Source organism: Candida jiufengensis (genome assembly GCF_024610255.1).
Source record: "Candida jiufengensis strain CBS 10846 chromosome Unknown scaffold3, whole genome shotgun sequence".
Classification (NCBI taxonomy): Eukaryota; Fungi; Ascomycota; class Pichiomycetes; order Serinales; family Debaryomycetaceae; genus Lodderomyces; species Lodderomyces jiufengensis.
In genome coordinates this window covers 392,474-406,558 of record NW_026261560.1, presented here as the reverse complement: position 1 = coordinate 406,558, position 14,085 = coordinate 392,474, and the positions used below count along the sequence as shown (strand labels likewise).

At 25.2% G+C, this 14,085-nt stretch overlaps 5 protein-coding genes across 5 annotated transcripts; 4 read left to right on the top strand and 1 right to left on the bottom strand. All coding sequences in view use genetic code 12, as the record gives it.

Annotated features, from left to right (window-relative positions):
- Positions 1-1,444: 1,444 nt before the first annotated feature.
- MSS4 (1-phosphatidylinositol-4-phosphate 5-kinase) lies at positions 1,445-4,117 on the top strand (the record flags this gene model as incomplete). The annotated part of the gene is made up of 1 exon (XM_051763132.1): positions 1,445-4,117. One exon carries the CDS (start codon positions 1,445-1,447, stop codon positions 4,115-4,117), a length of 2,673 nt encoding a protein of 890 aa, XP_051620002.1.
- Positions 4,118-4,497: 380 nt separating this feature from the next.
- Positions 4,498-5,871, top strand: KGF54_002630 (uncharacterized protein; the record flags this gene model as incomplete). Its single annotated transcript, XM_051763131.1, has 1 exon — positions 4,498-5,871. One exon carries the CDS (start codon positions 4,498-4,500, stop codon positions 5,869-5,871), a length of 1,374 nt encoding a protein of 457 aa, XP_051620001.1.
- An 849-nt stretch (positions 5,872-6,720) lies between these two features.
- Positions 6,721-7,068, top strand: KGF54_002629 (pyruvate transporter; the record flags this gene model as incomplete). The annotated part of the gene is made up of 1 exon (XM_051763129.1): positions 6,721-7,068. The coding sequence occupies one exon, from the start codon at positions 6,721-6,723 to the stop codon at positions 7,066-7,068; it is 348 nt and encodes a 115-aa protein (XP_051620000.1).
- A 619-nt stretch (positions 7,069-7,687) lies between these two features.
- KGF54_002628 (uncharacterized protein) lies at positions 7,688-8,863 on the top strand (the record flags this gene model as incomplete). The annotated part of the gene is made up of 1 exon (XM_051763128.1): positions 7,688-8,863. The coding sequence occupies one exon, from the start codon at positions 7,688-7,690 to the stop codon at positions 8,861-8,863; it is 1,176 nt and encodes a 391-aa protein (XP_051619999.1).
- Positions 8,864-9,401: 538 nt separating this feature from the next.
- KGF54_002627 (Zn(II)2Cys6 transcription factor) lies at positions 9,402-13,592 on the bottom strand (the record flags this gene model as incomplete). The annotated part of the gene is made up of 1 exon (XM_051763127.1): positions 9,402-13,592. One exon carries the CDS (start codon positions 13,590-13,592, stop codon positions 9,402-9,404), a length of 4,191 nt encoding a protein of 1,396 aa, XP_051619998.1.
- Between the last annotated feature and the right edge of the window lie 493 nt (positions 13,593-14,085).

Sequence of the window (14,085 nt, the reverse complement as noted above, 5' to 3'; positions counted from 1 at the left end):
AAAAAAAATTTTTGCATTTAATAGATGATTGTAATTTTTAGCCCTTCGTATAAGATTGAGATTTAGATTCAATCAAATCAAGATCCAATGCATACTATTTAAATTTAAATCTTCAATAGATCTTATTAATCTTTCCTTGAAAAATTAATATATTTGTTGGCAAATATTCAAAAAGCTAAAAGCCTACAAATTAATTTGAATGAATTTGGTTTGTAAATGATTTATTGGTCTTTTCTTTTTATCCCTTTTGGTTGCAGTCTAGTACTTAATTTCTTTATACCAAATATTAGTTGGACATCTTATACAGGAAAAAAGTTAATTGGATCTTATACAGGGGGAGGAGGGGGGAAGGACTAATGTTATAGCGAAACTATATTACATCTAGACATTTGTTTGGCTTTGATCTTTTATATTTATTCTTTATTCATACAACTCAATCATCCAAAACAAAGAAGAAGTCTCAATTCCGAAGTGTAATTTGATAACTCTTTTGTGTTTATTTAGTATGGAAAAATAGAGGATATTTAAAGTTACAAAATCAACAATTTTGATCTATTCTCTGAATATTCTAAATTACTCTAGAATTGTATATTTCTAATTATTAACCTTTTCTTGATATGTTTTTCAATAATTATAAAATTTGTGAACAAATTATCGTCTAAGCATAGTTGAAACTCAGCCGTATGAAAAATTCAACAAATAAGAAATTAGTCAAGTATAAATAATAAGCTAATAATATAAAGTTCAATTATTAATAATAATTTTATTATACGTCATTTATAATATATTCATACTCTAATTATATATTAGACTATATAATATACGTTTGTTAAAAGGATAAATATTTATTAGAATAATCACAGAAATATTATATAATATTTTCTTGGATATATTAATATTAATCATTAATAAATAAATTGATTTGTAGTAGTATTACTTCTTTATATAGTAATTACCAATACTATATTATCATTATTATCATTCATTAATATTAAATATTAAATATTAATTGATTATTCCATTTGAATTATTAGTTTTAATTTTAAAAAATTAATTTTAAAGTTAAATAATTTGAAAATTTCAAATTTTGTATTGTAATAAGTTTAGTAGTTAATAAAAAAAAGAAATAATAATAATAGAATAAATACATAAATAAATTAAAAAATAAATTTTTTGTTTATCAATAATTTAAAAGAAAAAAGGCAACCAAAATTTCTTTAATTTAATTATCGAGTTCTAATCAACAGGACTTAATCAAACCTTTTTAACTTAACGAAATCAAGGATCAGAATATATACATTTATAATAACAATACCACATTTATGAATTTACTAATTAATTAACTATAAAAAGCATTTAATTTCAAATCATCATAACAAAATTCATTATAATACATTATAAATAACAACATCAACAAAGAAGGTAAAAAGTTTTATATATTAATATGATTCAACTATCTACAACTTCTCAAATAGATTCAACGGAAAAGGGGAGTAGTAAAACAAATTTATTAAATTCATCACCTACGTTAAATCCAATCAAAACAAATTTATCACCAAATTCTATATCAACTTCATCATTAACAAATGGGAATGATAAATCTATATTGAATGAAGAATTAACACTGGGTATTACTTATCTTAATCAAAAACCAAAAAAATCATCAATAAAATCATCTTTAACGTATGCAAATGGCTTAGTATTAAATGATTATAATAACAAAGATGATAATTATTCTTATCAAAATTCTTTAAATCATCAAATTCATCAAAATTATCATAATCCTGATGATTCATTATCAATTTACAACAACAATTCTGCTCAATCAACTATAAATTATTCACAATCTACAACAACAAATGAGACTGTAAAATTACCATTATTAACTTCGAAAAATTTAAAGCAACAAGAAGATAATCATTTATTGAATCAATCAAATTCATTATCATCATCGAAATCAAATGATCAATACCCAATATTACATAGTCATGCCATCAAAAATGCTAGTTCAAATAACTTACAATTGGAAAATCATAATCAACTTCATAGTCCTCATAAATTAATAAATAATGAAAATCAAAATAATAATTCACCATCAACACCAACTTCATTTAAAGGTTCAAGGTCAGAAGTTTCTGATTTATCTCATGATACAACACCATCATCAATTGATAATTTGGATGATGAATTAGAATCCAATACTCAACCTACTATAATTAATTCAAGGATAATTGATACTCCGTCTGGTGAACATCCTCAATTTCAATTTCAATTACAATTTCATACTAATGATTTCAACAATAAGTCTGATTCTACTAATATCAAACCATCAAGAGTTTCATTAGATAATGATATTGGTCCACTACAATCAGAACCCAATTTTATTCAATCTTCAACTACATCAAACGAAATCAATAACAATGATAACTCAACTATCAAAAACTCACCACCCCAATTTGATAATAATAAATTTTATTCTCAACAACAAAAAGAACCGCAACCAATTCAATCAAATTCACAAAATCAGAATCAGTCATCTAATTTATCAAGATCAAATCTTACTAATGTAGAAAATGAACAAAAAGATCAACCAAGTAAACCCAATATTGTTACAAATGTTTCTTTAGACAAACCCATTACTAGTCGTAGACATACATCACCTGCACCAATACAAAAAAGATCATCAACATCATCTCAAATAAGTAATAATAATAACAAAACTACTAAGTTTAGTATTGATGCATCAACAAACTTATCAAGAAAATCATTGAATCTTGAAAGACCACAACAAAGTAAAACTTTCCCAGCACCAACTAAAAAACCATCAACCACACATCATGATACATTATTCAATAAAAAACATCATCATAAAAGACAAAAATACAACATGATGGATGATGACAAAGTTGTTATTGGAAATAAAATTAGTGAAGGTCATGCAAATTTTGTAATGGCTTATAATATGTTGACCGGTATAAGAGTTGCAGTTAGTAGGTTATCAGGAGTTATGAGACAATTGAATGATGAAGATTTTAAAAATTATCAAAAATTAAACTTTAACTTCGAAGGTAGTGAATTAACACCAAGTTCTAAATTTGATTTTAAATTTAAAGATTATTGTCCTGAAGTTTTTAAAGATTTACGAAATATTTTTGGAATCAATCAAGCTGATTACTTAATTTCAATCACAGCAAAAGTTATTTTATCAGAATTGGGATCACCTGGTAAATCTGGAAGCTTTTTCTACTATTCAAGAGATTTTAGATTTATTATTAAAACAATACATCATTCAGAACATAGACGATTAATGAAAATGTTAAAACCATATTATTTACATGTTAAAAATAATCCAAATTCATTATTATCTCAATTTTATGGATTACATAGAATAAAAATGTCAATGTTTGGTAGAAAATCTAAAAAAGTTCATTTTATAGTTATGAATAATATTTTCCCACCTCATAGAGGTATACATTTAAAGTATGATTTAAAAGGTTCAACATGTGGTAGAATTACTAAAGTATCACCAGAAGATTTAGAAAAACATGATTTATCAAAGTATACATTAAAAGATTTAAATTGGTTAGAAAATAAAGAGAAAATTAAATTTGGACCAGATAAAAGAAAATTATTTTTAGATCAATTGAAAAAAGATGTTGAATTTTTGAAAAAAGTTAATGTAATGGATTATTCATTATTATTGGGTATACATGATGTTAAAAAGGGTAATTATGATGATCTAGGTACAAAATTATCAGTATATGAACCAAAATCAACTGATAAATCAGCAATTATAAATACAAATCCAAGAGATTTAGATAGATCACAAGATTTACCAACTGATGTATTTCCAGGTAGATCAAAATATATTTTTTATGGTCATGATGGAGGTATAAGAGCAACAAATATTGAAAATTTACCATTAGGAGAAATTTATTATTTAAGTATAATTGATTTTTTAACTGATTATTCCTTAAAGAAAAGGTTGGAAACTTTCTTCAAATCTTTTGCTTATCCTAAAGATACTATATCAGCTATACCTTCAAAACCTTATGGTGATAGATTTCTTAAATTTATTAAAGATGCAATTGCTACTGAAAAGCAAAAACAAAGTTAACAAATGAATATTTAAACTTGGTTAATTTAGTATCATTATTATAATTGAGAAAATTATTACCAATCGCATTGTTGTTTATCATTTGAGTTTTAAAATTATTAAGTTTGTTTATTCTTTTAGTTTGTTTATTGTTGAATAAAATGTATATTAAATTGACTCTCTTCTATTATTAGTACTAATTTATCATTTTATCACCTTCCGTTAATACTGGTAAAACTTTATTGTTTAATTAATTTATCTCTGTTTTGCAACAATATAATAATTTTTCAACCAATTGGTCGCAAATATTTGAAACAATAATTTTTTTTCACCTAAATTTAATTAACCGAAATTTAAACCATAATTTAATCAAAATCCCACAACTACACCAACTTCTCGTCATGATACGAAATAGAAGTATCAATTACATTATAAACCACTCAAAAGTGCTAAATCTACGTACATTTCAAAGACAACAAAGACGTTATATATCAATAAATCAAATATCAACACAACAACAAGATCAAGATCAAGATCAAGAAAAAGATCAATTAAATCAAACAACAACAAATTTAGAAAATATTCAAAATGTAGATACTTTAGTTCCTTATGAAACAATAGAAACTGCTCATTTTAAAACTATTGGAATCCCACCAACAATATTATCAATAGATTCACCACCATCAGTGCCCATTTTTTTAAAAAGAGGTTCATTATTATCAATATATGGATTAAAAAATTATATAAATAATAAATCTCATATTCAAAATATTAGAAATACTATAGAATATCCTCATTTTTGGTCACTGTTATGGTATTGGGGAAAAATTCAAACTTATCAAAAATTAATATCAACTATTCCTTTCTCGGTATTAGTTAGTTTTTCTACTAAAACAACACAACAAAATACGTTTGTTAATTTGATAATTGATGGTAAAACAGATTGGGCAGTATTACAAAATAATTCAATACAAGTATATACTGGGAATTCGTTATTAATAACATTACATTCAATTCCAAAATATATATCAAAACAATTATCTAAAAAGTTAAACATTAGAAGGATTGAAACTGGATTAAAATCTTTTTTAAATAGAGGTTATAAACTTGTTAGTGGTAGAGGTCAAATTGCATTAATTGGTAATGGTGGAATTTATTCTTTAAATTTGGCAGAAGGTGAAGAAATTCTTATAAATAAAAAATCCATATTGGCTATAACTGTAAATGGACCTTTTGATTTAGAAAATTGTATTGTTTGTGATACTTCATTATCTACTAATTTAAATACTATTGCTAATTTGGATAAATTAAAAATTGAAAAACCTAAAGAAGTTGTTATTTTGAGTAATGAAGCCGTCCCTTCAAATAAACCAGTTTTAGTTCAACCAACTGCATGGGATCAAATTAAAATTTCATATCAAAAAACTTTAATTGTGTTAAGTAATATTGTTAAAAGTATTAGGTACTATTATAATTATAGCAAAACTAAATTAAATATTTTTTTATTAGGTAATTCAGAATTTGTTAAAATTATAGGTCCAAGAAATATTTTAATTCAATCATCATCAATTAAATCAACCACCAAGTCAATTAAAAATTTACCAACTTATCAACAATTAAATACGAAAGAGTTTGAAGGTAATAAAAATCCACAAGATTATTTAAGTTATGTTACTATAAATCCTGAAAAAGAAGTTGTTTTTGAAAATACTCCTAATTTTCAAAAAACTGTTGATGAAATTGAAAAATTGAAAAATAAGAATAAATTAGAATAAGTTGAAAAAGTATTTAATTGTATTTAGAACTGTTTAAAAGATAATAAAAAATTTTATTCATGATGATTCAACGTTGAATAAAATTGTAGAAATATATATTGTATATACTGAAAATTCATCTCTCAATAGAGTGATACCCAAAAATTTGAAGTCGTAGCATAAAGACTTTCGTGATTTAGTTTAACTCACTAAATATGGTTGGTTCGAAATTATAGATAATTATTCATAATCGGTTATAAAATTTTGAAACCCAAAATATTAGAAAGTTCAAATTTATAGGTACTTGGTAAGGATACAAATAAAAATGCTTTAGTATCACCATTGCACGAGCATTCTACATTACGTCCTCTGGCGATTGACCTTAATGTGAAATTATTGGTACAAATATATATTGTCTAATTACTTTTCAATTTGTACGTATTCTATTATATATTTAATTTATAATTTTTTTATTACAAACTGGGGTTCCTAAATTTCAACAAAAAAAATTTACTATCATTTTAGATTAAAATATAATTCAATACTTAACTTATTCCATCAAATACCGAGATAATAAAAATATTTTAAACCAATCATTGTTGTATTTTAAGTCATCAATTACTTATTCACCACTTTAATATTCTTCAACTTATTCGTTAATCAATTTTTGATCATACTGATATAACTATTCAATTTAGATTTCAATTTTGTATAAACTTAAATATTTCGTTTTCAATTTTGATCAACAATTATACTAAACTGTTCATTCCTAAACAGTTAAATTATAAGAGACCTTATACTTTATATAATTTACTCAAACTTCAACATTCTATATATCACCTAAGTTACATCAACATAAATATATTCAATATGTCAAGTGCTAAAAAATTTTTCGATTTTTTATTTTCAAAACAATCATTAAAATATATGTGTACAACCCATTTTTGGGGACCAGTATCTAATTTTGGTATTCCAATAGCAGCAATAATGGATTTAAAAAAAAATCCTGATTTAATTTCAGGTCCAATGACTGGTTCATTAATTTTATATTCTTTAGTATTTATGAGATATTCATTAGCTGTTACTCCAAAAAATTATTTATTATTTGGTTGTCATTTTGTTAATGAAATTGCTCAATTGGGTCAGGGTTTTAGATGGGTTAATTATCATTATAGAGAAGATAAAAGAAAGGAAGCTAGTAATGTTGTTGCTAATTAAGATTTTAGGTGGGGTGGTTGATGTGATATAGATAATGTTATTTAATTTTTTATTTTGCTGAACTATGAATTTAAGTATTTGTGACTTGATATCTGGTGAATTGTTTAGAAACTAGAGGGCATACGGTATCATGATGGCTTATTTTATAATAATTCTTATTTTCAATCTTAGATTTTTCAAGGTTCCCTTATACGATTTTATAGTTTTATCTTGCAAATATAAATATTTATTACAAAGAGATTGATTATCGCAGGAATTGAAATCAAACTGTAACGGCTTATTAAGGTTGAAAATAATTATCCCTTTAAAGTTTCTAATCAAATAAGGTCCAAATTAAATTTAATCCGCTAAAATTTAAAAAATTTAAAACTCCGAAATGTAGTAGTTCATAAAACGCGCTGTCTCGCTGTCTGAATGAATTACGCACTTTTTTTATAACCGTTTTAGTTTGGTGCCTTATTAATTATATACGAATATTTCAACAATAGTATATAAAGATTATTAACAGTTTGATCTTTAACCTATATCTTTGAACAAACAAACATTCAACAATATTGCGATTCGTTCCCCAGCTTGATTTGATCAATTAACTAGCTATACAACATCATACTATAAAAACATGAAACTACTATCAATAGTACTATATATTTTCAGTTTTATTTCATTAGTAATAGCATCATATTCATCATCAAAAATAATACAAGCAAATGATCAAAATTTTCAAAAATTAATTAAAACCCCAGGTAAATTTTCATTTGTTGATTTTTATGCAGATTGGTGTAGACATTGTAAAAAATTATCTCCAACAATAGATGAATTATCAAATATATTTCAAGATTATCCTCAAATTCAAATTTTAAAAATAAATGGTGATAAAGATGGTAAAAAATTAAGTAAAAAATATGTTGAAATTGGTTATCCTACATTATTATTTTTTGATGATAGTGGGAAATATACTGAATTTCAAGGTAGTAGAGATTTAGAAAGTTTTAGTAATTTTATTCAACAATTAAGTGGGATTAGATTAAATAAAGACATTGATGAACAAATTGATAAACCAATAGATGTTGTTGATAATGACGGAAAAATTCAACCGATACTGTCAAAAGATGGAGATGTTAATATTGAAGATGAAGATAATAAAATAATTCAATTAACTTCAAAACTGTTCAAAAAGGCAATTGAAACAAATCAAAATCTTGTTGTTTTATTCAGTTCAGAATATTGTAATGCATGTCAAAACTTCGAACATTTATATAAAAAATTATCATCAGAAACATTTGGTAAAGATTATCCTAATTTAAAATTTGCAGAAATTATAGTTGATGATGAAGAAAGTCAAAAAATTATAAGTCATTATCAAATTAAAAATTTACCAAGTGTTTTATTTTTTAAAAATCATGATTTACAAAAACCAATTATTTATAATGGAGATGTTAGAAGGTATGATAAATTAATGAATTCTATAAATTTATATTATGGATTATCAAGAGATATTAATGGTGATTTAACTAAAGATGCTGGAATATTACCAGAAATAAATGAATTAATTTCAGGAAATTTAAACAATAAGAATTTTGAACAAATCTATCTTAAAATCGATGAAGTTGATGATTCTATTGTTGATTTTTATAAATCAATTTTAGAAAGTTTACAATTTAAGAATTTTAAATTTCTAAATTTAGAATTCAATAGAATTCAATTTATCTTGAATGAAGATTATGATAAATTGGATGGAGTAACTTTGGATATATTGAAGAAAAAATTGAATGTGTTGAATTCTTTAAAATTGTAAGCTATGCTTACTTACGTTAATGGATTATATAGAGTTGAATTGAACAATATAGAACGTTGTAATACAATTTTTTTTCAATTTGTTTTATGTGAATTTTTGTACCATACAAATTACATTTAAAAATTCTGAAATTTTGGCTCTAGCATGGGAGGAGGATATCCTAAGATTTTCCAATTTTCTTTGAAGAATGTATTAAATTTATTTGAATTGATAGCTTGAGCAAATTTGAATGTAATTTGTATAAGTAATTAGTTTGTCAGGTAAACGTCTCTTGAGATATGATGAATTTTTTGGTGTGCTTCGCAAAATTTTGTATTGTAAATGCTTAACTATCGGTGGCTTTTAAACAGTCCAACCTAATTTTAATTTCTAAATATATACTTGGTCGATTATATCAGAGAATAAAGAATGGAAATTAAAAGAATTAAAGTAGAATCTTATATTGAAAAAGTCATTAACTAATACTATTATATGTTTAAGTTTTCTCCAAAATTTGAAACATCTATACCGTACATAAAAAACAATTGTCATTAAAGTTTTAATCAGTCATTTTATCTTGTTGATTTTGTTGTTGTTTTAATGACTGATTATAATAATCATTAGAATATTGATTTGGATTATAACTAATTTGTTGTGGGAACATATATCCACCTCCAACAAAACCAGGCATATATTGTGATGGTTGTTGTGGTTGAGGTTGTTGTTGTGGTGGTGGTGGTTGAGGATTTGGTTGATTTATACTTGCTGATGATTGTAATTGTGGTAATGGTGGTAATTGTTGTTGTGAAGGGGCAGCACTTTGATAAGATGGTTGTTGTTGAATTGTTGGTGTTAAAATTGGTGGTGGTAAACCAGCTGATAATGGACCATTTTTACGAGAACTAAAAGCTGAACTTAAAGTATTACTAACAGTTGGAGTATTATTTGATGATGATGAAGTATTTGTTGGAGTTTGTCTCATTCCTTGCATATTATTTACATCATTCCAATTTGAATAACCTTGTAATCCAAACATATCTGATTGTTGTTGTGATAAAGTATTTGTATTTGAAGTATTACTTGAATTTGAATTTGATCCAGTACTTGAATTATTATTTAATCTTTGATTAATACTATCACTTCTTACTTGTGGATCATATTGTTTGAATCCAGCTATAGTTCTATTTTGTTGTCTTATATCTTCACCAGGTGAACCTAAATAATATGGTAAATTATCTGGTACCGTTAACCAAAATGGATCATTTAAATGGAAACCATTAAGATATTCAAATTGTGATGGATCACCAAATGGATTTGTGTTTAATAAATATGATAAATTACCACGAGAAGTTGTAATTGGTAAATTAGTTGGTAAATTATCAGGAGTTGATTCATTAGATTTTGAAGTTGATTTTAATTTTCTATTTCTTAATTCTTCTGCAATTGATTCATCTTCTTGTTTTTCATGTAATAATTTAATAAGATTTAAAACTCTATTAATTAAATAAACCATATTTGATGACCACATTCTAGAAGTTGTAATATATTTGGTAGATAATCTTTGTTCAAAATTTAATAAAGAATTTAAGTTGTTCTCAATTAATGATAAAAACTCATTATTTAAATCTGATGAATTATCGTTTGCAACAAAATCTTTTGATTTATAATGTAATAATGTAAATACAACAATTATACCTTGACAAATAAATGAATTAAGATATGGATAATAAGTCTTGAATAATTTACCAAATTTGACAGGTCCAAAATTCAATGCTTGATATGTATGATTGTTGTTATTGTTGCTGTTCTCCGAATGTTGTTTATCATCCTCACTACCTGTATTACTATTACCACCTTCAATAACATCTCTTAAATTATCATTAATGTATTGTTTCAAAAATTGTTCCACAAAAGTATTAAGTAATACTAAGAACTTGGATACAGATTTTATCTGACTTTTGACTATTTTATCATAACCGTCGACACTTTCAAATTTACTAATAAATGGTTCATATAATTTTGCATTATTAATATATAATACAATAATATCTGATAATAAATCTAAATTCGAAATTTGTAATTCTTTACCTGTAAAATCATCAGTCATTAAAAAATCAACATCGTTAATTGAAGCTGACATTTGTTCATCACTACTTGAATCACCTCCACTACTACTATTATTTTGTATCTCTTCATCATATGTAGTTTCTAATAATTCAATTTCATTATCAAACTTTTGTGATAAGTTTAATAGATCAGGTAATGTAAAATCAATCATAAAATTTTCAATCAACATTAAATTTGATAATCTTAAAGATTCTGAAACTCCAACTTTAAATAATATATGAGCTTTTTTATTCGGTATATCAAAACCTAACCCACTATTTGATCCATACATTCCGACTTGTACAGATATTGGATTTGGTCTACCAAAAATTGAACATATAACTGAAACATAAAATTTTAATGCAAACCATAATCTATACCTACTTGCATCTAATTCTTCATCTTGAGTTTTATCATCTTCTTCAGAACCTGATGATTCCTTTTTATCACTAACATCTGAATCTTCAGCAGTAGCACTAATTAAATTACCAAATTGTTTACCAGGTTTAACATCTTGTAATCTATAATTTCCCATAATATGTAAACCAATAGAATATGATATAGAACAAGTATGAAACATCATTGTCCAACATTCTTCATATTTTTGTTCCAAGAAATACCATTCAGTACATAATATATATGATTGAATTGACATTAAAGATTCATTAATTAATCCACTTCTTAATCTTTCAAATCCTCTATGTAAAACATTTCTTGTTAAATATTTTCTATATTTTGTACAAGTACTTATTGAACCAGCTGGTAATAAATTTAATTCAACGAAATCTTTTGGACTCAATCTTTGAATTGATATACTTAATATCATATAAACTAATAATAAATCATCATCATTATCCCAATCTCTATCATTGATCAGTTCATAATTTTTCAAAAATCCAACCACGTGTGATGCTGATATAAAGCTTCTATAAAATGGACTTCTTTCAAAAAATTTATAAACTAAATTCATAATTACTTCAAAATTTAATCTAAAAACATCTTGATAAGTATCTGAATCTGTACTTATATCTGGTGATTCATACTTTAATAAATATGATGGTAATATAGGTAATCTTTTTTTCTTTGAACTTCTTTCAGTCATTTTATTTGATTTCATAGTTTCTTGATAATGATAAGCATCAATATCTTTTTCCCAATCATTTATATTTGTTTCACCACCATGACCAGAAACTGAATTTTTAGATCTTTTCAATTTATGAATTTTTCTTTGTTGTTGAGTTGATTTTATTTCTCTTGGTAATGGTTGTTGTTCTGAAGTAATTTGTTGAGAAACTTCATCTCCACTACTACCACCTGATGAGTTACTTGACAGTTCTTTTGGTTGAGTTCCATTATCATCTCTTAAATTAGTTGAATACATTCCTTGATTTGCACTAGCTGAATCATTTGGGAAACTTGATTTTGAATGGCCAAAAAACCCAATTTTTTCCTTTTTATAAGGTAAATCTTCTGATGATGAATCTGATGTTCTATCACGTTTACCACTACTAGCACCACTATTACCACTTGATGTGCTTGCTGTTGATGATTGTTTTTTACTTGCATTTGAATTCACACCACTTGATGAAGTAGTTAATGATGAAGATGAAGGAGGGGTTGAATCAGAAACTGTAATTCTTTGTAAAACTTCTTCTAATCTTTGAGTTAAAACTCTATTTTCATCTAATAATTGTGAATTTGCAGCTCTCATTATATCAAAATTTTCTTTCATCATTACGAAATTATCAGCTTCATTGCCCTGTCTTCTTGTTTGAAATGATGGCACTGATGTTAATGAATGTATTGGTAATGAACTTACTGAATTTGCAGGAGTACTTGAAGAATCTGATGAATTACCTTCAAGAGAATTTGAATTTGTATCTGATTTTGCCTCTGGTGAAACTGTACTATCACCAACTCTATCAACTCCTTTAACACTTTGTAAATCAACTGATGTTGGATCTGTTGATATGGAATTTGTAGCTGATTCTGAAGATGATTGTAAAATTGAATTTGAACTACCACCTGAACTTTCTGATTCATCGATTTGACTAGTTCTGTTTAAATTTTGAGTTAATGGTTTTGGAGATGGATGTAAGTGATGATGTTGTTGTTGATTATTTTGATGATTTAGAAGACTTTGTTGTAACTCATGATTTCTCATCTGTTGTTGATTTAATTGATGCTGTTGATTCTGTATCTGTTGTTGATTATGTTGAAGTTGACTGTGTTGGTGACTTAGTATGTTGGAATGATGATGTTGGTGTTGATGTTGATGTTGTGGTTGATGTTGTGGATGATGTTGATGATGGTGTTGATGTTGATGTTGTTGTTGATGTTGTTGTTGATGTTGTTGTTGATGTTGCTGTAGTTGTTGATGCTGATGTTGTGGATCTGAAACATTATGTAGTATTCTTGATTGATCATTTATATTCTTAGGAGATTGTTTAAGTTTTTGATGTTGATTATTAGTTTCTTGTTCAACCTCTTTAAAATCATCTTCTGTAATTTTTATATTTCTGAATGTAGCAGGAAATTCACAAACTAATTGTCTTTTATTACATTGATCACAAGGTTTTTTCTTGTTACATTTAATCTTTCTTCTTCTGCAAGATATACAGGAAATTGGTAGTATATCAGACATTTTAATATGATTTAAATTTGTGAAAAATAAGTTAAATATGTAGGTTGTAAAGTTGAAGTATGTTACGTGAAATAACTTCTATTGTTTGTAACTAATACTTTGATTTAATTTATGATAATCTTATATCTGAAAGTTTTCTTTGTTTGAAAATTTGTAATATGAATTTAATAAAATCTACACTTAAAAATGTTAGTAAAATGACTCCTCTTCAATAATTAGTCCTGATTAATCCAAATTCTATCATACAATTAAAATCAAATGTAAAATTATGCAAAACTCTGTAAAATCTATCCGTAAAGAAATTTGAAACTTCTACCCCCTGACAGATCTAGAAATATAATATGTCAAAATTAAACTTTATTTTTTAATTATTATTTGAAATTAATAATTAAATCATGAGTTTGATGAACTTTGGAAACAATTTAGTTGGATATGTTGATAAATATAAAAATGAGTGAATAAATGAATGAATGAATAAATGAATAAATTATTT